The sequence below is a fragment of the Cokeromyces recurvatus genome (assembly GCF_025118155.1).
Source record: "Cokeromyces recurvatus strain NRRL 2243 chromosome Unknown BX663scaffold_14, whole genome shotgun sequence".
In the NCBI taxonomy this organism is placed as follows: domain Eukaryota; kingdom Fungi; phylum Mucoromycota; class Mucoromycetes; order Mucorales; family Mucoraceae; genus Cokeromyces; species Cokeromyces recurvatus.
In genome coordinates, this window is record NW_026251400.1 from 592,831 (window position 1) to 615,791 (window position 22,961).

The following is a 22,961-nucleotide window of genomic DNA, read 5'->3' on the forward strand; positions in this document are numbered from 1 at the left end:
AAATTTATATTTTTTTTTTGTTTTTTTCTATTAGTATACATTTGTTTTAAAAGTTCTAACTCATCCTGTACAAATAAAATATATATTATAAGGATTTAAACAGATACCATATAATCATCTTTTAATGTACCTTGATTGTTATTTAATATTCTGAATTATTTGAAAGAAATGAAAAAAAAAGAAGCAAAATGCGTAGTGCACCATTTCTTTGTACATATTAGAAATGTGTGTGTGTGTATTTAATTGTCTCATTTGTATTGATTTATTTACTAGAGGTAATCATATATACAGAAGTTTTATTAAACATCTTTTGTGGTGCAAAATATGCATATATCACGAGGTATTTTGATATGCGTTTCGCATTTTTTAGCCAACTAATCAGAAAATTCCAAAAACAATTGTTGACTTAAATCTTATAATTCATATAGTTCATGTTATAATGTGGGTATGTCATTCATATTTCCCTCTTCAAATAAATAATTTCCACTTTTTACTTTTATACTTTCTAAGGATTGTCGTTCTATGTTTGCGAGTAATAATAGCTTATAAAGTATTTAAGGAGATCATGAAGTAACGTGCAACAGTTCAATAAACAAATATTTAGCTATCCAATTAAATTAAGTCTACAGAAACGTGCACTTCATTACTTCTTTTTTTTTTTTACCAGTTAATATGATCAATATAACCTCATTGTAGATAGTTGGTATTGTTCGGAAGCTAGATTTTTTCTCTTCAAATTGTGAAATGTCCAAGTAGTGTTCATTATTTAATCTGTAGATACATTTACGCAACAAGGTTTTCTTAGTTGCATAAAAAAAAAATTCTAACAGAAAGGCACGATGATAAAGTGAAAGAACAAAAAAAAAAGCATTCACTTATGTATGCTTTTGATATATTTTAAATTATAGTGGTGACTATTCGTAATACATCTATAGTCAGTCCAACCTTTATAACCAATTCCAAAAGCATACGACTGGAACTGTACTGATAATGCAGCATTGTATTTACACTACGATAGTTCATTGTTACATACAACGCTAATACTAAGCTCTCCTGATGCTCAAAACAATTTTCTGCTGAATTTACTAAATAACGTAATCGTAGACACGGCGCTAAAGCATGAAGCGTACTCTTTGTTCAGGTCACAATGAAGAATCAATTCGATGTCATAATAAACTATTTATATAAGTTCAAATAAAGCTATACTAGAAAGATTCTACAGAGGCACGATGTTGTTAAATTTTTATAAAGGTGAATATTGTATCAGACTTATTAGTAAGCGCAGTGAAATGATTTTTGTGATATCAAGATGCTTCGCAAGCAAAACGCGGAGGCAAATTTACGCCTGGTGAGCGACCAAACGGTACCACTCTCCTTGCTAAAACAGGCAATCGCTAAATTATTTGGGGAAAGCTGTTCAGCTTAAATTTGCCTCCCCTTTTTGCTTGCGAAGCACCTTAATTTTTATTACTTTTGAAATAACAGGTACATTATTGCTAGCGTATACCTCCCACTACCAAAAAAGGCGTAAATTAAAAAATACCATCGTCACGTCAACTACTCAGGTTTTTTTTTACGGATCATCAATAGAAACACTAAAAAAAAAAAAAAAAAAAAAAAAAAAAAAAAAAAAAAAAAGAGCCAGATAATTACTAAAAATGGGACAAATATCTTCACTTCTTAATAATTGTTTCAGTTTTGCTGTTGTCAATATGCTATAGCACAAATTCGAATCACTGCTACAACCATTGCTTATGATAGATTAGAAGTTAGATCTTGAGTAATGTGTTTAACACTCTACATCTTACTGTTTGGATATTTATCTGTCTAGACCTTTCACTCATCTTTTGACCTCTTTTATTGTTATCACTGCGTGTTGACCTTGTATTCATTTGGTTGCTCCATGATGTTCTCGCTTTGATGATAATTAAAGTAGCTACATGCTTCTTTCACCTTTGGTCTTTTATGTGGTATTTTGATGAACCTAGAGTTTTACCCTTTTACTGTCATATCTTGTTGGTATAAATCGAGTTACCCCATTGTTTGTATATGTTGGTGATAAGCGACAGTGATTGATTATGTACAAGCCTTCCTGGAAATAGACTCTACCGGCTTCAATAGTGATCGAAGCTGAAGCATTAAAAAATGTAACTCTATACAGAATTGTTTAGATTAGGTTAAACGTGCTACTTTGTACTGGGATAGATGTTTATAAAAGGAGATTGGTTTAAAATAATGCTGCAACCGAAAAGACTGTAATATTATTATTTTTATATTTTTTTTTTTTTTATATTTTTGAACTGGGCTGGGTAATCCAACTCACTGCCTATCTTAATTAATTTTTTTTTTTTTTTTAATAAAAAAAATATGTATTTAATCGTCGTATCAAGGCACTTGTTCATATTTTATCTTTTTCTTTATTTTATTTTATCTTATTTTGTTTTTTTGTGGGAAAAAAAAAAGAACAATAAAAATAATTGTAGTTTACAATAAAAGTTCTAACAATAAGGCAAAAGTATATATACATATATGTGTATATGAATGTATACATGTACTTTAAAATGGGAAATGTTTGTTCCAGAATAAAAGAAATTCATTCTAATTCATCAAATCATGATCATGGTTTTTTGAATCCACAAGGAATTTATAATTCAAAAGTAGATTATGACATGAATGTTGTTTCCATTTTAATAAAAAAAGGGAAACTAGCGCCTTTTTATAAAGGTAAAATATAATATATTTATAAAATTATGTTTGTTTTTTGTTTTTTGTTTTTTTCTTTTTTTTTTTTTCTTCTTCTTCTTCTTCTTCTTCTAAGCATTCTCCCAAATTATTATTACAGGTTTGAATGAACTTAATGACAATTATAATAATTTATGTTATGAGACTGAATGCCCAATATGCTTCCTGGTAGAAACATAAAGATTATTTATACTGTTTATGTATGCATGCATTAACGTTTTTATTTTATTTCCATCAGTTTTATTCATCGAAAGTGAATAGAACAAGATGCTGCGATAAACCGATTTGCACTGAATGTTTTTTACAACTCAGAAGATCTATGACTTCTCCGCTTATACCAGCTGCTTGTCCTTTTTGCTTGCATCCTAATTTTGGCATAGTTTATATCCCTCCTTCATGGAGTAAGCACTTTAATGTAAATAATGAATCATTATATAAAGAGAGATGGACTCGTTCTTATTTTGTCTTATCTTAAAAAAAAAAGGGATTTAAGAAGAGAAGAGCAGACTTGATATTGAAAGATGAAACAAATAGTATGGATATAAAAAATACTGATAATAGCAGAAGAAACTGGGTAGTAGAGGCAGATGATCCAGACGTTGTACTTGTTGGTAACTATCCTATTTTCTCTCGATTCTATATCAGCTAATGGATAGTGTATAAAATAGATACAATAAGACCTAATTGGGAACAAGCGCTTGCAGAAGAACGAAGATCGTCATCTGTTGGTACGACAAGACGTAGAAGAGTCCAATTAAATAATATGGAAAGGAGAAATTCTTTGAGAAGAAGTACTAGTCAAAGATCTGCCTTAAATTATCCAATTATGAATAATCATGTTTCATATGATTCATTTTCTGAAATGGATATAGAAGATGTCCTTGTGATGGAAGCTATTCGATTATCATTAATTAACAATGGGGACAATTCTGCAGCTAATATACCTACAACTGATAATAACAATACTAATGCTGCAGCGTAAAATAATGTCAATTTATAATAACTTTTTTTTTCTTTTTTCATACTCTTTAGATATATAAAATGTAGTATTGCTAATGCTTATTTGTTTTTTAGGCTATAATATTATTTTTTTTTTTTTTTTTTTTTTTTTTTTTTTTTTTTTTTTTTTTTTTTTTTTTACTAATGTATATCCGTTTTTGTATAAATAATTGCCATTACCACTTATTTTTATACTATATAATATCTTCTGATGTTCACAATAAAGTGATGCATACTTTGGAATGTTGAAATAACTACCGTTAGTTATCTTAATTTAGAACAATATCCCTACTATTGAATTAATATCATGTAGAATATCTTTATCATTTTTTCTTTCTTTCTTAAAACTCTATAATTAAAGCTCTTTCATCTAAGAGAAAAAATTTTTTTTTCCAAATTAGGTAAATTAAGCTAAAAGAATTATTATAGAAAATTAGAAAATAGAATAATAGCATTATAGAAAACAACAAATATGAACATAGAATGAATATATAAAGCAAGGTCTATTTTGACTATGTTGACTTTATTATACATTCAATTCTTTTATATAACAAACAAATATAGCCAACTATTTATATACATTTACATTTATTTATTTTTTAACTGAATTAATATATACTACTTATTATATAACATATGGATTCTCTTGATCTTAAATTACCTAAATATATGGTCTACTGTGTGATAGTAGCCTGTCTTGGTTCATTTAGTAATGGTTGGGTAATTGGTTCTGCTAATGTACCTGGTGAAGTGACTCACTCTTGTGAAAATGGCAGTGCTCGTATCTCTAGTAGCGCCTTCCCTGATTGTCTCCCCATGAATACTAGTCTTTGGGGCTTTGCTGTCTCTTCTTTCTGTGTTGGTGGTCTTCTTGGTGGCTTCTTTGGTGGTAATATTCAAACCAAGTTTGGTCGTAAGAAGACGATTATTTTTAATAATTTGGGTTGGATACTTGGAGGTCTTTTACAAGGTGTTGCAGTAAACCCTGCCATGTTTATTGTGGGTCGTATTCTCTGTGGTCTCTCTTGTGGTCTCGGTTCCTTGGCTACTCCTACCTATGTTGGTGAAATCTCTACTATCAAGGCTCGTGGTACTATGGGTACCTGTAATCAATTTGCTATTGTCATTGGTATCTTGCTTGCCTCTGTCATCGGTCTCCCCTTGGCAAACGTTCCTCTCTGGCGTATTAACTATGCCCTTGTTGCTCTCCCTGCTATTGCTCAATTCTTCTTGATGTCTGGTTGTGTTGAATCTCCTCGTTATCTTATCTCTATTAACCGTATTGAAGAAGCCAGAGAATCACTTCAAAGACTTCGTCCTAACACAAACATTGATAAGGAATTCTATGGTATGGTTGAAGGTCAACTAGGTGCTGCTGCTGCTAGAGCTATTACTGGTATGGATAGTAGTGCCTCTGTCGCCAATAAAGATGAGACCAAGTCCTTTGATGATCAAATTGAAGATGGTATTGTTACTGCTGATGAAGGTGCTCGTGAATCCATGAACATGATCCAGATCTTTACTGATTCTCTTATTCGTCGTATTGCCCTCACTGTCCTTGCTCTTCACGTCATTCAACAAATGATTGGTATTAATGCTGTCATGTATTATTCTACTACTATCTTTAACATGTCCTTCTCTGCTGAGATGTCCAAGTACATGGCTATTGTCACTACCGTTGTCAACTTTGCCTCTACTATTCTTTCTTTAATCTTGGTTGATCGTATGGGTCGTCGCCCCCTTTTGTTGATTGCTGAAGCAGGTGCCTGTATCTTCTGTGTCTTGTTGATCATTGGTTATGTCTATAGCTTGGGACCCCTTTTGGTTGTCGCCGTCTTTGGTTATGTTGTTTCATTTGCTATTGGTGTCGGACCTATCCCATGGATGATTACCTCTGAAGTCACACCTGTCTATGCCTCCTCTGCTGTTGGTGCTGTTGCTACTGCTGTCAACTGGGCTACTAACTTTGTCATTGGCCAATGTTTCCCTCTTGTCTTTGAAGGCATTAAAGGTTACTCCTTCGCTATCTTTGCTGGTGTTGCTGCACTTGCCTTTGCTTTCACTTATCTTAAAGTCCCTGAAACCAAGGGTCGTTCCCTCGAAGATATTGTCAGGGGCTTTGAAAAGAGTTCTTAAGATATATATATATATCATCTATTTGTATATTCTTTCTTTTATTATTATAGTTTGTATTATTATGTATATTTATTTGTTTATTTGTTTTTTTTTTCATGATACTATTAATTAGTTTAAAAAAAAATAAAAATAAAAAAGTTTCAGATTATTTATTAATTTATCCGTGAAAAATTGACATTTATTGTTAAGAAGGTTAGTCGTCAAAGTTCTCCTGGATTGAATTAATTTCCGTTTTTTTTTTTTTTTTTTTTGAGATTACATAATACATATTATGCAACATCATCTTGATCTAATAGCGCCGCATTGTAAACAAGACATTGTGTTCGTTTGTTAATATGAATTAATAATAAGATTATCTTTAATACTTATTTCGTGATGTAATTTTATACATATATGTATATTTTTTTTTTAATTTTGATTATCTAACAAATAAAAAAAAAAAAAGGTACAGTTATTAAGGAGAGGAAAGAGAGAGAGAGAAGAAAAAAATTTTTTTTTTTTTTTTACTTCTTTTTCCTCGTCCCTTTTTAATTTATTTATTCAGGAAATTAGACCACGTGAATGATCATCATGTAAAGGAAAAAAAAAAAAGAAAAAAAAGACAGAAAATAAAAAAAAGACAGAAAATAAAAAAAAAAGACAGAAAATAAAAAAAGAAAAAAAAAGAAAAAAAAAGAAAGAAAAAGAAAAAAAAAAAGAAAAAAAAGAAAAAAAAAAAGAAAAAAAGAAAAAATAAACAGAAAAAGAAAAAAAAGGGGAGAAGAAAAATGCAGAAAGAAGGGTATAACGTTAAGAGAAGGATGAGTTGCGCTTAATAGGGGTAAAATAAATGAATAATAACAACTTCAACACGGTTTTATAAACTATGCATTTTTTTTTTCCTTTTTCTTTTCATACATGATAGACTAAAGGATTATTGTCTTGTATCATGATAGAATTATTAAAATGAAAGTCTACATAAGGTATTATATCAACATGACTATATTGATAGTACTGAGAGGCAGCATATACTAATTAAGATGAAAAAAAAAAAGAGTGAGTACTTTCTCTCTCTCTGTATATATATATATATATATGTTTCTTTCGTTTGTCAACATACCGAATAGACTTGGTAACCAGGAAATAGCATTTCTTGGTTTAACAAGCAAATGATCCTGTTGAATCTGTCTTCTAAATTCATAATATTCATTTGTATTCAATAGAGTATTTACAAAATCGAGAGGGGTTCCAAGATTAGAGACTAATCCTAAATTGGCGCCTGCCTTCAATAATCTTTCAATGACTTGAGTTGCTCTTGACCTTAAAGCAAAATGTAGAGGGGATAGTCCATTTTGATCTTGAGAATGAACAAGGGATGGGTTTCTTTCAAGTAAAAAAAGAGTAAGCATAGGAAAATTAAGATGAGCAGCAAGATGAGCCAAATTCTGTCCTCCTTTATTTGTTCTTTGAACTAAAAGGGAATTATTGATCATTAACTGATGTTGTAAGAGGATATGGATGATGTGTTGCTCTTCTTTTTCTTTATCATCGTATTGATGATAAGGGTATGTCATGGTATCTTTAGCAGTCTTTAATCCAATCATTTGCAATGAAAGATCCATCATATCTTGATGTCCTGATTCATAATAATTAAATAAAGGTGGTATAGGATCCATTGGCCGGAGAGGATGTTCCTTAAAGGTAACAGCAACGGGGCCCTCTCGTCCTTCAACAACAGGTGGTAAAATACATACAAGAGAGCTTGGACTGCAATTTAAAATAGTAGCAGCACGATTACCAAACATCAATGTTAATCCTTGGTAAAAATTTTGACCTAGAACCGTAATCTTAAAGCCACCTGTAGATGGACCGCTGGAAGGTATGAGTTGAGATAAGATAGGCAAGTCTTGAGGGAGACGAGCAGGAAGACTGATAGGTGAGATAGTGGAAGGAGTTGAATATGCGGTATAAGAAGTAGTAGAATAAGGATGATGAGAATAGAAGAGAGAATAATCTATTGGTATGTTAACTGAGGGATAATATGTGTCCATGAATGTCTCTTCAAATTGAGGATATTGACAGGATAAAGAAGGAATAAATGAATCAGCTATTTTTGTATTTTGTGATAAAGTGAGATTCTCGTTATGCAGCGAGTTTGTTGACGTTGACGTTGACGTTGACGTTGACCTTTCCGATATCGATACCGGAACCTGAATTCTATTCTCATTATCGCTATTTGCTATCGTCTGAAACATTCTATTTTGCCAGTTGTTGTTGTTGAATGAATTTGTAGGAGTTCTCGGAGACATACTTCCCTTCAACTCTTCACCTCCAGGGGTCATCAGAGGAGAAATGGTTGAGAAATGGCCAAGGATAGAGGGAGTGGATGCTGTACTAGAAGGAAAACAGCTTGAGGTAACAGAAGAATACATGGGGTTTACATTATCTTTGGATTTATCTCCGTGATTGCTATTGTATTTTTGACGACGAGAAACATGGGTCATCTGTGCATAATTATGGTTATTTTGTTCAACTTTTTTAGATCTTGTTCTATGTCTTTTTCTTATAGTAGAAATGATAGTATCACTACTAATAGAAGGGGTACGTGATTTTGAACTCTTATGATCATCTGTAATCATAATCGGAGGCGATTCACCCGTAGCGACAACGATACCTTTATTACTCCGTAAGGCAAATCGGATACTAATATATAAAAATATAAAATATATATATATATATATATATATATATAAATACATATATGGATATAAATATATATATATGGATATAAATATATATATGTGTATATAAATATATATATATGTATGTATATATATGTATATGTATATGAATATTTTTATATCAATATTAAAGTTTACTCTATACATCAGATAATATTTACCGAAAACCTATGCGTTCATTATGATGGCGACAATAACATGTAATACGAGTAGGCAAAGTAATAGAGTCAGTTGAAAAATTTAAAAGAGGATCACAATTAAATAAAAGAATACGTTGTCTCTCACGTTCGAATGCTTCATCCATTCTAATAGAGTTTAAATCATAAATAGAATGTTTAGAGTCCTTTTTTCTTTCAGCACGCTTACGCTATTGATTTTTTTTTTTTATTTTTTGTATAAATACATATACATATATGTATATTTTAAGAGTTAAATAATAAATACATTGTAAATATATAACAATATCTATGTATTTACCTCTCGACGAACACAGCCTTGACACATTTTAATTTTTCTTGTTTCATCGCTTTCACATACTACACGAGCCTCTAATTGAAGAACTTTTGATTCATCTGACACAATTGTGGCAGCGCTACCATAATGTAGTTTTTGCTGTTGACTTTTTTTTAATTTTGATCTTGCGAGTAAAGAATTTGGAATTTTAATATGTGTCCAATAATAAGGAGCTTTAGTGCCGTCCTTTGTTGTAAGTGAAATATTAAGTTTGATTTGTGTTTCTACGCGCGATTTTGCACCCTGTTCAGGAATGCCTTCTACACAAATTTTTAAACTTTCACTAAAATCGAGCATATATTATATTGTATATACAAAAGAAAAAGAAAAAGAAAGAAAGAAAGAAAGAAAGAAAGAAAAGGTCAGTTACTTGTTCCTATTTTTTTTTTTTTTAAGTATAAGCTTACTTTATGTCACTATGTTCTGATGTTTCACTTCCATTCTCCACTATGGACCTATTCAAATCATGAAAATCAAATGTGTAAGATAGAATTCTAAAAAAAATATACACATAAATATAAATATAGACATCGGGGAATAATAAAAAGCGATATATAAAACTTTGGTATTTTAATGCCGATTCCTTATTTTTATCTAGATATCGCAGAAAATATGATACATCCCTCTCCATATTTTTTTTTTCTAAAAAGAAAACTTACGTATTAAAAAGTTGGTTTTCAGAAATGAACTATATAAAAAAAAAAACCACACGCACACACACACACACATATATATATATAGCAAATGAATATATTTATCTTATTTAATACTCATTCATTTTTTTTTAAAAAAAAAAAAAAAAAAAAAAAACCTCACAAGAGAAGAAGAATAGTTTTGTGTATTTGATTGATGTTGTGATGGTGATACTGAAATCAGTTTAGGTGATATAGGTGGTGATAATTGTATGTTTAATTTGTTAGTATTAGTGCTATGTTGTGAGAAATAAGAGTATGTAATGGTATTCATAATAGATCAAATAGATATATTCAATCGTATATAGGATATCAAGAAATAATAAAATAGAAAGAATCAGATGTCATTCTTGACTTTAAATATACAAGAAAAATAGGAATAGGTGCCGCTGATGATATTTAAAAAAAATATTATATCTATAAAGGCGGAAACCAAACCAAGCTTGACTGATAATCAACTTTTTTTTTTCCTTGTATTATAGAACAATGTAAGACATATAAAAGTTTCAGAAAAAAAAAACAAGGTTCAAAATAAAATTAAGTAAAAAAGAGTAAGCTCCTCTATATTAAAGTTAATATTATTGATCTAGTAATAATATTTCCTTAGCAAAAAAAAAAAAAAAAAAAAAAAAAAAAGAAAAACTGGCTATAAAAATATATTTTGTGTTTTTATCTTTATTTTTTATTTTTTATTTTTTATTTAAAAAAGAATATTATAGCGTCACTTGTATCTTAAACATAAACATTCACGGTAAATAACACCTCAAATGATGACATATAAAATCGTAATACTATCTTTGTTCTTTCATATATATTAAATTAAAATTATTTTTTTTAGAATACGATATACTATATTAGTAAGCTGTAATTTCATTGAGGAAATAAGAGATCTTCATCCTCATAATAATAAGCTACAACTCCGCAAATACGTCTTCTTTCTCTTTTAAATCCGTATAATATTGTATGTTTCATTTAATAAACTTTAAGCAATCTGCTCACTTTTTTTTTTCTTCTAAAGAAACAAAAAAAAAAAAAAAAAAAAAAAAAAGGAGGACGTGGTTTTTGGTATTAGCTTATTAATGATTTTTTCACTTTTTATAGTATTTCACTTATTATAATGATAACCAGTTAAATTGTACATTTACATATATTTCAGAGAGGTAATATGCATCATTAAACGTATATGTGCTTCTAAGCACTTTAGAAGTCATTGAACTCTTTTTAATAAATAAATTCTTTTATTTATTTATTTGTTTGTCAGGGAGGATAAAAAGCTAAGTTAAACTAAACTAAACTAAAAAAAAGAAGGGGAAGGGAAGAGTGAAGAGTAGGCTGAGTAGAGTAGGTAGGTAGAATAAAGTAGTTTAGAGTAGTAGAGAGTAGAAGGTAAGAGATGAGGGTTAGGGTAAAAAGAAAGGATTCAGTACAACTAAGGGCATATAGTGGATGAACCATTTGATGGCAGCATTAATGGTTGTACAATAAAAAAATTTATTATATCTCCGATTTATCGAGCTGATAAAAATAACAAGTGATCTACATTTGATTCAAACAATTTTTTTTTTTTTTTTTTTTTGGTAAAATATAAAATATTTCAATGTAAAAAAAAAGGGGGTGGTGGTGGTGGGGAATAAGTGCTAGCTTTTTAATGCTAATCAAGTATGCAATGGCCATAATGATCGAAAATATCTCATTTTATGGAAGCATTTCACAATTGTTATTATTCGGGCTAGTTCCATTATTCTTTTCTCGAATAAACATAGTGTATTTTTATTGACGCTCACGTACCTTTGTCTAATATGTATAGTAACTATGAGTTTTACAAACTAAATTACTATGATTAGTGAAGCTTACTAGTATTTATTACGTAGAGGGTAATAATAATTAAAAAAAAGAACATAAACAGGTGAAAATAAAAAGACACTGAAGCTTCTTATTAAAGTTAGCATGATAGATGTTTAGTTTAATATAAGAGTGTTTAAAATGAAATGATATGTTTCAATTGTATCCGTGAAGAATCGGACATACTATCGGTCAAATGAAGAACCAATGGCTATACATATTTTGAAATTCGAATAGATGTGTGGGAGATGATTAACTAATTTCCCATAACAGATGCTTATAAGTTAACTACACTTGAATAATAAAAAAAAAAGACTGGTTAATAGAGACTATTCAGCTTACACTTAAAAAGACTTTTAGCTTCCAACTATTTAAAGTCATGTTTAGACCATACCATGTATAGTTGAATCTGGGTCGTAAAGACACGCCTATGTTTCATATTATCGAAACTATCGACTAATAAGTATTTATCTATTTCTTTCACAGTCAAAGGACAAAAAAAAAATTGATATAAAGATGATTGAAGCTAATGATATTCCTGAGGCAAAAATAAAAATAAGAGATTACCATTCTTAGTTTCAGATCATTTGTATAATGACTTACTGCAATTATTTGATAATATTAAAATAGTTGAGATTCGTTATCAAAACTACCATGATTATCATAAAGCTATTTATAAAAGTATTAAAAGATACAATAAAAAGAAATGCCAAGCAAAAGAGGCTTAAATACTGCTTAATAGTCAGTTAAGCTAACATACAATAAAACAGTACAAGTAAGAGACAGTATGATTACTCAATTACCATACTAATCCTTCCAGAAGGACAAAGGTTATATAATTGTACACACTCATTCTAGAAGATTCCTAAATTCATTAAAAAGGGATACAACATCAGATACGGATAGAGATATTTAATTTTTTTCTTTCTTTCTAGAATTGATTCAAGAAAATAGAAAGTTTAACATGTGCAAGCCATTGATGGAATATTCTGTATATGTTATACTCAATGGAGACAAGAAGCAAGAAGAATAAAAGATGATTATCCTAACCTCCTTCTAGGATCTTAAACAAGTCATGCATTTATTTAGGTTATTGATCCAGGAATTTATATACAAATGAAACCATAGCTATGAAGGGTCAGCTACATTCAGAAGAACAACTTACTACTAACCAAGTATGATTGGTAAGACTCTCTCGCAATCTTTATGTTATTTAGTGTGATACTTTTTTTTGTGTTCTGTATCAAAAATATTGAAATCAATTTTTACTCCCTCCCCCCCAAGACGTTTATTTATCCCTTTAAGTCATCCTAAAGTTTCTGTCTCCACAATGTAAATAAGACTCCTTTCACTAACTGTGTCATAGTCACACTTTTCTTCTTTGTTACCTTTGATTCCAAAGAGGCATTTTTTTTATTAGTAGCTTCTCCCTTTATTGGTAACTCAATCTTGGCAGCAATCCTGATGAAATTTAATCTCTTGTGCCCACTTGGGGGTTTTAAATATGTGTGTATTCTATTGTTAGATGTAATCTAGACACACGCACTATTTCCCACGAATAACAAATGTTGTGTCTTCACATGGAACGTTATTTAAATATACTTTTTTTTCTTTTTAAAGTTTTTTTTTATTTTTGTATTTTACTTTACTACAAAAAAGTAAGGCAGTTGTTATTTACAAAAACAATCATCAGAAGATGAAACTTAAAAATAAAATTTTATATTAGTTTCGAAAGGCGTCATTTATTTTTTTTATTTTTTTTTTTAAATAAAAACCCGCAATATTTTTTTTTGATAATGTCTTCTTCTAATCGTCTAAAACAAATTACTCATCATTTAACAACCAACATGACGGGTGAGTAAAATAAACAAACAAACAAGCGCGCATACTTATCTTTCTCTGATGTTGAATGTTTAAAATTGCTTTATAGAATTAGGTTCAATCTCTATCTTTAAAGAAGTTCCTCAAGCTCCTCCTGATGCCATCTTTCATTTGACTGCACAATACAAGGCAGACACTAATCCTAATAAAATTAATATCGGTGTTGGTGCTTTCCGTACTGAAGAATTAAAACCTTATATTCTTCCTGTTGTCAAAAAGGTATGAAATAGTCCCCCCCTTTTTTTTTAATAAGTTGTATTATTAACTAACAGTTTATTTTATTTATTTATTTTTTGTTTTTTTTTTTTTTTTAAAAAAAAGGCTAAGGCTATTTTACATAATGATGAGACACTTGATCATGAATATTTACCTATTGCCGGTACAAAATCATTTACAAATGCTGCTGTAAGATTAATTTTGGGCGAAAATAGTCCTGCTATTAAAGAAAACCGCTTTGCTGGTGTCCAAACTATTTCTGGCACTGGTGCTAACCATACAGGAGCCATGTTCCTTTCTCACTTTTATCATAAGAGCAAGAAATGTTATATTTCAAACCCTACTTGGGGTAACTTCATATAATACAAATATGTATATAAATATTTATATATTTTATAGTGTGTGTATACTTACTTATTCTGAATTTTTCATTGTTAGCAAACCATCGTAGTATTTTCTCTTTAGTTGGCTTTGAAGTAGAGGAATATCCTTATTGGAACCCAGAGACCCGCGGTTTAAATTATGAGGGATTATTACAAACCATGCGTACTGCTCCTGAAGGTTCTATTTTTGTTCTTCATGCCTGTGCTCATAACCCAACCGGTGTTGATCCTACTCGTGATCAATGGAAGGGTATCGCTGATGTGATGCGTGAAAAGAATCATTTCCCTTTCTTTGATTGTGCTTATCAAGGTTTTGCTTCTGGAGATTTAGATAATGATGCTTGGGCAGTCCGTTATTTTGTTGAACAAGGATTCGAATTATTCGTTTGTCAATCATTTGCAAAGAATTTTGGTCTTTATGGTAAGTGAGTGAATGAATAAAGTGAGTGAGTGAATAGAGATGAATTAAAAAAAAAAAAAAACGAATCTCCTTTATTGTATATTAGGTGAGCGTGCTGGTAATTTAACTATCGTTGCCAAGAGTCCTGAGGATGCAAATCGTGTTTTATCTCAAATTGAAAAATTACAACGTGCAGAGATTTCTAATCCTCCCGCTTTTGGTTCACGTATTGTTGATATCGTCTTGAATGATAAAGCTTTATATCAAGAATGGACCGAAAACTTGAAATATATGTCACATCGTATTATTGAAATGAGAAAGGCCCTTCATCATCATTTAGTTGAACTCAAGACGCCTGGTACATGGAATCATATCACTGATCAAATCGGTATGTTCTCCTTTACTGGTCTGAAGACACCACAAGTGAAAGTACTTCGAGAAAAATATCATATTTACTTGACTGATAATGGCCGTATTTCAATGGCTGGTGTCTCTAGCACCAATGTTGCTTATTTAGCTAAAGCTATTGATGATGTTGTTCGACATGTTTCTGTATAATGGAATTATAAAATAAATAAAAGGAAACTATCATTTCATTTTACATCATTTTATTTTATCTTTTTGATACGTTCATATCAAAAAAAAAAGGAAAAGATATAGTCAAATGAATCTCATTTGATTATTTAAGATAGGATATGTATATGTATATATGCGTATGTATATACACACATATATTGTAATATAATAAGAAGGATAACAACAACAATAAAACATAAATATATGAATATAGATGTATACATGTATATATACATATATAGATAGTATAAATAGTTAGAAAGAAAAGAATTATTATTGACATATACGCTTATTATTCGTTATTATTTCATCTTCATGACAGGCTCTTTTGGCTCCTATAGAAAGGATATCAAAAGAAATACCTGAATCAGTCCTTTGATAGGTTAATTTATCTTGAGAAGAAGGAGGTGATAGAGGTGCTGTAATAGTTGTTGCCGAGTTATTTTCATCAAGAGGCGGTGAAGGATATTGTGCAATGACATTAGAACGAACATTGACAATCTTTGTTTCTTGCTGTTGGTTTATTGAAGATGATATAGAATTATTGTTATTATTATCGTGATGATATTCGGGTGAAATTGACGATGATTTGTATCCTTTCTGAATATGACCATGTATTTGTGTATACCATTTATCAAATGTAGGCTTACTAATATAAAGACGATAATCGATCAATTTAAGAAATGCCATTTCCGCAGCATTAATCTCTGAGATCTTGAGTCCAGTAATTTTGGCCCATGCTTTGTTGTGATAATTCTTGTCATGAAGATATTTAGAGGAAACCATAAGTGAAGCTAAAAACATACGTCTTCCACAACAAATCATATCATCCAATGCATTCGTGTTAGAAGGTGTTTCAAGACGTTGACACAGCTTTTCATGAATTAATTTCTTAACTCGAAAAATATAAAAAAGACTAAGTTGAACAGTGGTGTAAGTTACTTTAGATCGCTTAAGAATTTCACTGCAAAATGCTTTTGTAGGAATAACTTTAGTTTTAGGTTGTCCAAGCTGAAATTTTATGTTCCAAATTGAATCAATTACGTTTGCATAAGTTTCTGTGTAAAATAAGAGAAATGAATATTGCATTGCATATACACATGTATAAAGAAAAAAGAAAGCACCATACAGCGATGAAAAGAAAAAAAATTTGCTATCAGTCAGATTTCTCTAATTTGGACAAATAGCTTCTGTTTTCCAAATTTTCGTAGTTGCTTTCTTTTTTCTATAGAGGACACTTACCGACTAATCTTTCAATCATGAAAGTACGTTCTTGACGAGACGAATCCATAAATTGGATATACTTTTCACAAGGTCGTTCTTCAAAATATTTACAATCATTTGAGGAGGGAGTAATCATGTTGTTTATACCAGCATTTGCTGCGGACAAAATATGTCCATTTTCCATGTTGGTTTGTAAATCATTTGCCATTTGTTCCAACTTACAAAAAAAAAAAAGGTATTGTTTTTTTTTCTGTAAATATGCAGTGCGATAGTTATAAAGAAAGAAAGGATAAGTTTTTTTTTTCTTTTTCTTTTTGCTTGGTGGATTTAGAAAGAAAAGAAAAGAGAAAGAGATGGAATGATTAGAAATAGTGGTCAAAAAAGCTAGTTAATTTGTGTAATTGGAGAATATATAAAAAAAGGAAATTAAAAAAAAAAATAAGAAAGGTATGTTTTAAGTGGAGATAGTATTATAATGAGAAAGAATGTTAAGTTTATAAAAGAGTCTCTTTAATGAAGACAGCTGTACATATGATAATGTAAAAACAAGTATAAATTAGTGAGAAAAGAAGTTTTTAGAAAGTTATCAAAAATAGGCTGTTGTTATTGTTGTTGTTGTTGAATTATAAATTCGAATTGATTAATGGAGCTTTTTTGTTGTTGCTGTTATTTTTCTTTTTTTTCTTTTTTTTTTTGTTTTTTTTCTTTTTCGTAGTAGAAAAAAAATTGTTACGCAGTTCAAGGAAGAAAAAAAAAATAATCTCACCATTGGTTCTCTTTTTCTCTTTTTTATAATTGTCCCCACAACCAATCATATCGTGGCGCAGCAACAAAATAAAATCAGAGGCTGTGACGCAATATTCATTATCTTTTTTTACTTTTCATTTTTTTTTTTCATATATTATTAATGCTTGCAATCGTAGAATTTAAAACAATCTTGATGAATGATTTTTTTTTCTTATAATTAATTATTAAAAACTCTAATTAGCCTTTATTATTCTAAATCAGCTTGAATTATAAATCGTATATGTTTATCTGTATTTCCAAATTCTCACGTTGACAGATTATATGGTTCTTTCTCTTGTTGACTGATATAACAATATTAAACTATTCAATATATTTCTACGATATTCAATGCATTTCAAACCCTTTTTGTGTGGGGTAGTTACAAAAGAAAAAAAAAAGCGAGTTAAAGTTTTATATGCATGTAGATTCTATTATAAGCAATTAAATATAAATTTATTTTTATTTATTCTGGTATTGAAGATAATTCTTCTTTCTCTTCTTCATTATTATTAGGAAAACAAAGAACTCTGCCTTTGACTAAGGGCTCAAATCTATTTGAAACTTTAACCACAAATGGTGGACATATACAAAAAGTAATTATGCCGCTCGTTTGTCCATCTACATCTTCCATTAATTGTTCATCAAATGGTTGTACTCCTTCTCTTACGTCTACTGCTGTTATACATATTTCTTGTCCTTTAATAGCTGATCCTAAATTCATTGTATATTCTACTAATTTACGTAATTTTTTACTAAATGTATTTGTCTTTTTTTCCTCTTCTGTAAAAAAGCTTGGATAAGCCTTTTGTAGTCCACGATATAAATGATGCCAATTACGATCTGCTGACTTTTTCCATGTTGCTTGAATATCACCGTGACCTTGCTCCTTATTATTCTGCACAACTAGCATCGATAATTCCTGACGTAAACGGGTCGGAAAAAAGGATGAAGGATCGTGATGTTCAAACCATTGTTGTAATTCCAAAAACTCTGAATTACAAGACAGACCTGGAAAGATATGAATATTTAAGTTTTGAACAAGGACATCCATCATGAATTTTTCTGTCAGCATTTGGGTACGTTCTGCACTTAAAGGTTTGCCGAGTCGGTCTATAAACGGGCCGAGATTAAGCCAGAGTATACTTAGATTTTCTCCTGTCTTATAGGGTTCTGCATAAGGTAAAAGTTCAGCTGCTAGGAGTTGAATCTGTTGTCTTAAATAAAGTAATTTTTGCGCAATACTTTGTGGATCATCATCAGATGAGCGAACTGACTTGAGATGAAGTTGATAATTCTTTTGAAGTATATCCATATCAGTTGTACGTTGCTTAATTTTTTCTTTTATATTATTTAATTGCTCTGTTAATGTATTTACATCGGATGAATAGAGAGCCTTTTGTGCATCCAACTCTTTAAGCACATTACGCTGTTGCTGAATTAGCTGTTGAATATTAAAAGAATGTTGGCTTTGAATAGAGGTTGTTTTTGTTAATTTTAAATGAGCAGAGCCTAGTAATTCTATCTTAGTTCTGAGACATAATAATAATAATAATAATAATAATAGTAATAGTAATAAAAAGGAGTGAATAGATGTGTACCTGAATCATTATCATTTATAGATAATTGTTCTAAATGAGATTTTGTATCGGATACTTCTAACATGTTTTGTATACTTAAATGAGAACTGGTGATGCTTGTAGTACTTTGATAAGTAGGTTGTTTTGATAATGTTGAATCTGACAGCGTTAATGAAAATACAGAAGGTGTCATTGACTTTTTTTTAGGCTTTTTTTGAAATAATCTAGAAATTCGACTCATTGTTTTATTTTTTGAATTTGTTGCTAGTCTTTCATCACTCATCATTTGTTGTTCATTCATCATTTTTTTTTTTTATTTTTTTTATTTTTTATTTATATGTGTATATTTTTATTTTTATTTTCGATAAAAAAAGAAAAGTTCGTTCCTGTATAAATGGAACAATAATAATAATAAAAAAGGAGTTTACAGGTGATACAGTGCGTCCGCCGTCAATTGGACAAAATTTTGAAATAGCTGGTCAAATTTTTGAATAAATTTGCCTACATTTTTTGAAACTCAGTTGGTCATTTGCTTGAAATTCATTTGGTCATTTTATTGAAATTTAATAGATTATTTTATCTGAGGTATATTTTGTTTTTTTTTTATACCATTATTTCGAGATTATTTTTCAAATGAGCATAAATATTTTTTTATAAAGATGGTGCTGGTAATCTCATTTATGAACAAGGCAAGCAAGCAACAACATATTTTGAAGAAAAGTCATTTCGTTTGAAAAGATTAACACATCTCTGAAAATACATTGAGAATAAGGATCTCCAATTTGAAACGATCAGTTCGGACGACACAGTCATGAAAGAGGCTAGTCCAAAGAAAGAAAGACCTCTCGAGTATAATGTTTATACAATAGAAGACTGTAGACGTTACTTTTATTTTTTGAAAGAAAAACTCATAAAACCAAAAGATACTGCCATAGCCGTAAATGTAAATTATAAAACCGCGCGCAAATGGAAAAAGGCTTACGAGGATGATCCGGAAAGGAAGATTCCTATCAAAAAGACGAACCTGAATCCTAACAGACCAGTCAGTCAACTTAACGAAGCTCATAAGGTCTATCTAACCAGTTTTTTTGATGATGACTCAACTGCAACAATCCAGGACGCAGTCGAAAGCTTGATAGCCAACTTTGCTGTCTTAGAAATAAAAAAAAAAACAAGAGCAGCCAAGTTCATGAAGGAAGAATGTAATCTCAGCATCAAACTTATTAACCGACACCCTCTTGCCAAAAACAAAGATAAAATTCTTAAAGCACGTACTGAATGGGTTGAGAAATGGATCAGCAATGGCGTCAATTATCTTGACAATTGTATATTTGTTGATGAGTCTGGGTTTGATATTAATATGCGATGTAGTCGTGGTTGATCACAACGCGGTACGAAAACAACTACCACAACTCCCTCCACTAAGGCTATCTTACATACTGTTCTTGGTGCAATATCAGCTAATGGTGTCGTCAATGTGAATATGCGAGAATTTGGAAATATTAAGAGAAGGAAAGTTATAGGGGCCAAAAAAAAAAAAAGAAAGGCTCCTAAAGATAAATTAGCTGTTCCCAGTGGCACTACTGGTGATCATTATCTTTTGTTTCTTAACGATACTATGGATATTATGGATGAGTTCCCAGAAATGAAAGGATTTTTTATTGTTATGGACAGTGCTCCAATTCATGTTCCTGCTATGATTGACCCTATAATTGTAAGTCGGGGCTATAAGCCATCATACCTTCCTCACTACTTGCTCGAACTCAACCCAAGAGAACAATTTTGGGCTATTCTTGAGAGAAAAGTAAAGCGAAGTAAACTTAATGACGTTGATGCGCTTACTTTAAGAATTATTGAGGTTAGTGAAGAAGTATCTGTTGAGCATCTTCAAAATATTATTCAACATTCCGTAAACCAGTTTAGCAATTGCTTGAATAGGATCCCTCTATAACTTTCCCTTAACATTACTTAAGGTCTAATAATTTTCAAAAAAAAAAAGTGATCTATTGAATTTCAATAGAACGACCAAATGAATTTCAAGCAAATGACCAACTGAGTTTCAAAAAAGCGGGCAAATTTATTCAAAAATTTAATCATATTTTTGAAACTCAATTGGCCATTTTTTTGAAATTCAATTGGTCATTTTTTAGAGATTCATTTGGTCTACAGTATCGTTTATTTTTAAACTAAATCCATTTCGTAAGCCGTTCTAATACAAAAGATTCAAAGATGAGTATATTTATTAGGCTGTGAACAGGTGTCATTATTAGGAATCTAATCCAAAAATAACAATTGTCACCATTGTACAGTGCTTACCACCCCTTTGCGTTACAACGTTCCATTTATTTAAAATTTAAACGAGAAAAAAAAATTTTGTTAGTTTTGGTTTATAAACCGAGTTGCAACCCAAGCAACGATTACAACGTAACCTGATTGGCCATAAAATGATTGATCCTTATTTCACTTTCATGATCTTCTAGTTCCATTTCAAGTTAACGAGAGTATAGTAATTTGTTCACTTTATAAGAATTCATGAAAAATTTGATATTTTATATGTATTCTCTAGCTTAAACAGCGTTTGATTGTTTACCTCAAAATAGTACACGTTAAAAGTTTCCAGCGATTATAAAAGACACATATTGGAACTTCTGGATGTATGTTATGAATCAATTATTCAAGAGATACAGTAAATACTAATTTCGTGAAAGAAAAATCTGATTTTTTGTCTATTTTTGACCCCCTTATCGTATTAATGTCAATATTGAATAAACTCGACATTTTATACTCTTACAAAGTATTTTTAATTGTTCTATGCTTTAATTACGAACAAGAAAATGTATATTCACTCCAAAACATAGTTCTTTATGGTTGAACTATTATGTGCAACATATTTCACAAGAGACAAATTTATATTTCTTCGTGCATTATTTCACAAGATCCTGGAGCTCACATGCCAAATATCACAAAACTTCCTTATCAGTTTTAACCAACATGCTAAGGGCGCTCCATCATCTCCCCCGTAACTTTATTCAAGTTCTTCCAAACGCTTCTATCACTCTCGCTTTGCCTTTAGTTGATGTCTGGCTTTTGAGTAAACAATCTCCACTTATGAAGAAGCATCCTGGATACAAAAAAATTAGCCACATCGGAATTCTTTTACATCAATGACCAATGTTTAATTACCCGCAAAGATTATAAAGATCCTCCTCATCCTAGATTGAAGAAAGCCTTCTTTGATGCTATTGACAATAGGATGATATTTATGGAACTTTTCTTCGCCAGAGTAGCATGGCTTTAGCTTACTACTTCCCCTCACACCCCGGAAACTATTGATTACTCCCCTTTTGTTTGGGCTCTGGGTACTTCAACCGATGATAACAACCCTCTTCCTGCTACCAAACCTGAATTACCTCTTAACAAACAAGAGCCGAAAAGAACGACGAATATAATACTATAAACGTTATTATGACAATTATCCACGTCCGTCTGATAATATTCACTCAAAGTATTGGAAAGATTTCTGGAACATTGATCTTCATCATACAACAAGGAATGTTTAGTTCCGTCTTATCCATAACAAGATCCCTAATGCCACCCTCATGAACTCGTGGATGCCCCATTCCTTTGTTAACCCATATTGTCATTTATGTTACATTAAATACCACACTCCTAAGTTGCCACCTTTGATAACAAACAATCATCGGTTTTTCGATTACCTACAAAGTCGTTATACATGGGAAATAATATGGCAAAAAGTGTTTAGCTACCCTCTTCTATCCCATCAAACATCAAAGACTTTGTTTACAAACTTGAATCGATGCCATACACCTCGGCCAAAAAACCTCTAGTGAAATCCCTCGACACCTTGCAAGTTATAGGCTGTACACTACAAGCTATATGGACTTCACATTGACAATGGACATTCCGTCGCCATAAGCAATCTCCGTCTGTTACCATTTCTTCTATACTTCGTTCCCTCATTAATTTAGTGAAAGAAAAAGATCTAGGTTAACCCTTATACTCCCTCCCCTCATTTTACAAAAAGTCGTGTGACTTTATTTCATCAATTTAAATATTGCTAATTATCATATGACTATAAATAAAAGGCTTGTCCCTTCATCTAAAAAAAAAAAGTTTTCTCAGTGTATTTTTGTTACAAGCATTTCAATCATTTTGTGACTGTTTTAGCAAGATAAAGAGGTCACATATAAAGTCTACGTAATGATTTATTTGATCTTTTTCCCATGGGTTTAAGAGAACTTTCTTTTTGCTAC

General features: G+C 30.6%; 5 protein-coding genes across 5 annotated transcripts; 2 read left to right on the forward strand and 3 right to left on the reverse strand.

Moving 5' to 3' along the window:
* Positions 1-2,410: 2,410 nt before the first annotated feature.
* On the forward strand, positions 2,411-3,820 carry BX663DRAFT_511329 (uncharacterized protein). The gene is made up of 5 exons (XM_051527876.1): positions 2,411-2,724; positions 2,843-2,910; positions 2,981-3,157; positions 3,227-3,353; positions 3,411-3,820. The coding sequence occupies exons 1-5, from the start codon at positions 2,538-2,540 to the stop codon at positions 3,722-3,724; spliced, it is 873 nt and encodes a 290-aa protein (XP_051382506.1). The 5' UTR covers positions 2,411-2,537; the 3' UTR covers positions 3,725-3,820.
* A 2,812-nt stretch (positions 3,821-6,632) lies between these two features.
* Positions 6,633-10,246, reverse strand: BX663DRAFT_543496 (uncharacterized protein). The gene is made up of 7 exons (XM_051530847.1): positions 9,927-10,246; positions 9,770-9,798; positions 9,518-9,565; positions 9,075-9,393; positions 8,759-8,964; positions 6,977-8,559; positions 6,633-6,887 (listed from the first exon to the last, which is right to left on the reverse strand). The coding sequence occupies exons 1-7, from the start codon at positions 10,074-10,076 to the stop codon at positions 6,769-6,771; spliced, it is 2,454 nt and encodes an 817-aa protein (XP_051382507.1). The 5' UTR covers positions 10,077-10,246; the 3' UTR covers positions 6,633-6,768.
* Positions 10,247-13,370: 3,124 nt separating this feature from the next.
* BX663DRAFT_511342 (aspartate aminotransferase) lies at positions 13,371-15,125 on the forward strand. The gene is made up of 5 exons (XM_051527877.1): positions 13,371-13,498; positions 13,575-13,744; positions 13,847-14,090; positions 14,180-14,545; positions 14,631-15,125. The coding sequence occupies exons 1-5, from the start codon at positions 13,441-13,443 to the stop codon at positions 15,080-15,082; spliced, it is 1,290 nt and encodes a 429-aa protein (XP_051382508.1). The 5' UTR covers positions 13,371-13,440; the 3' UTR covers positions 15,083-15,125.
* A 557-nt stretch (positions 15,126-15,682) lies between these two features.
* BX663DRAFT_419722 (cyclin-domain-containing protein) lies at positions 15,683-16,520 on the reverse strand (the record flags this gene model as incomplete). The annotated part of the gene is made up of 2 exons (XM_051522392.1): positions 15,683-16,158; positions 16,343-16,520. Coding segments are annotated over 2 exons (654 nt in total), but the record flags the coding sequence as incomplete, so codon positions are not given.
* A 1,053-nt stretch (positions 16,521-17,573) lies between these two features.
* Positions 17,574-18,970, reverse strand: BX663DRAFT_435699 (uncharacterized protein; the record flags this gene model as incomplete). Its single annotated transcript, XM_051523138.1, has 2 exons — positions 17,574-18,619; positions 18,709-18,970. The coding sequence occupies 2 exons, from the start codon at positions 18,968-18,970 to the stop codon at positions 17,574-17,576; spliced, it is 1,308 nt and encodes a 435-aa protein (XP_051382510.1).
* Between the last annotated feature and the right edge of the window lie 3,991 nt (positions 18,971-22,961).

Bases quoted from the DNA above. Each gene is read 5' to 3' on its own strand.
- BX663DRAFT_511329 (XM_051527876.1), top strand. From the start codon at position 2,538: ATGAATGTATACATGTACTTTAAAATGGGAAATGTTTGTTCCAGAATA. The intron at 2,725-2,842 runs GTAAAATATAAT...TTATTATTACAG, and splicing joins ACTAGCGCCTTTTTATAAAG to GTTTGAATGAACTTAATGAC. The intron at 2,911-2,980 runs GTAGAAACATAA...TATTTCCATCAG, and splicing joins AATGCCCAATATGCTTCCTG to TTTTATTCATCGAAAGTGAA.
- BX663DRAFT_543496 (XM_051530847.1), bottom strand. From the start codon at position 10,076: ATGAATACCATTACATACTCTTATTTCTCACAACATAGCACTAATACT. The intron at 9,799-9,926 runs GTGAGGTTTTTT...TTTTTTATATAG, and splicing joins AAAACTATTCTTCTTCTCTT to TTCATTTCTGAAAACCAACT. The intron at 6,888-6,976 runs GTATGTTGACAA...CATCTTAATTAG, and splicing joins CTGGTTACCAAGTCTATTCG to TATATGCTGCCTCTCAGTAC.
- BX663DRAFT_511342 (XM_051527877.1), top strand. From the start codon at position 13,441: ATGTCTTCTTCTAATCGTCTAAAACAAATTACTCATCATTTAACAACC. The intron at 14,091-14,179 runs GTAACTTCATAT...TTTCATTGTTAG, and splicing joins TATTTCAAACCCTACTTGGG to CAAACCATCGTAGTATTTTC. The intron at 14,546-14,630 runs GTAAGTGAGTGA...ATTGTATATTAG, and splicing joins AAAGAATTTTGGTCTTTATG to GTGAGCGTGCTGGTAATTTA.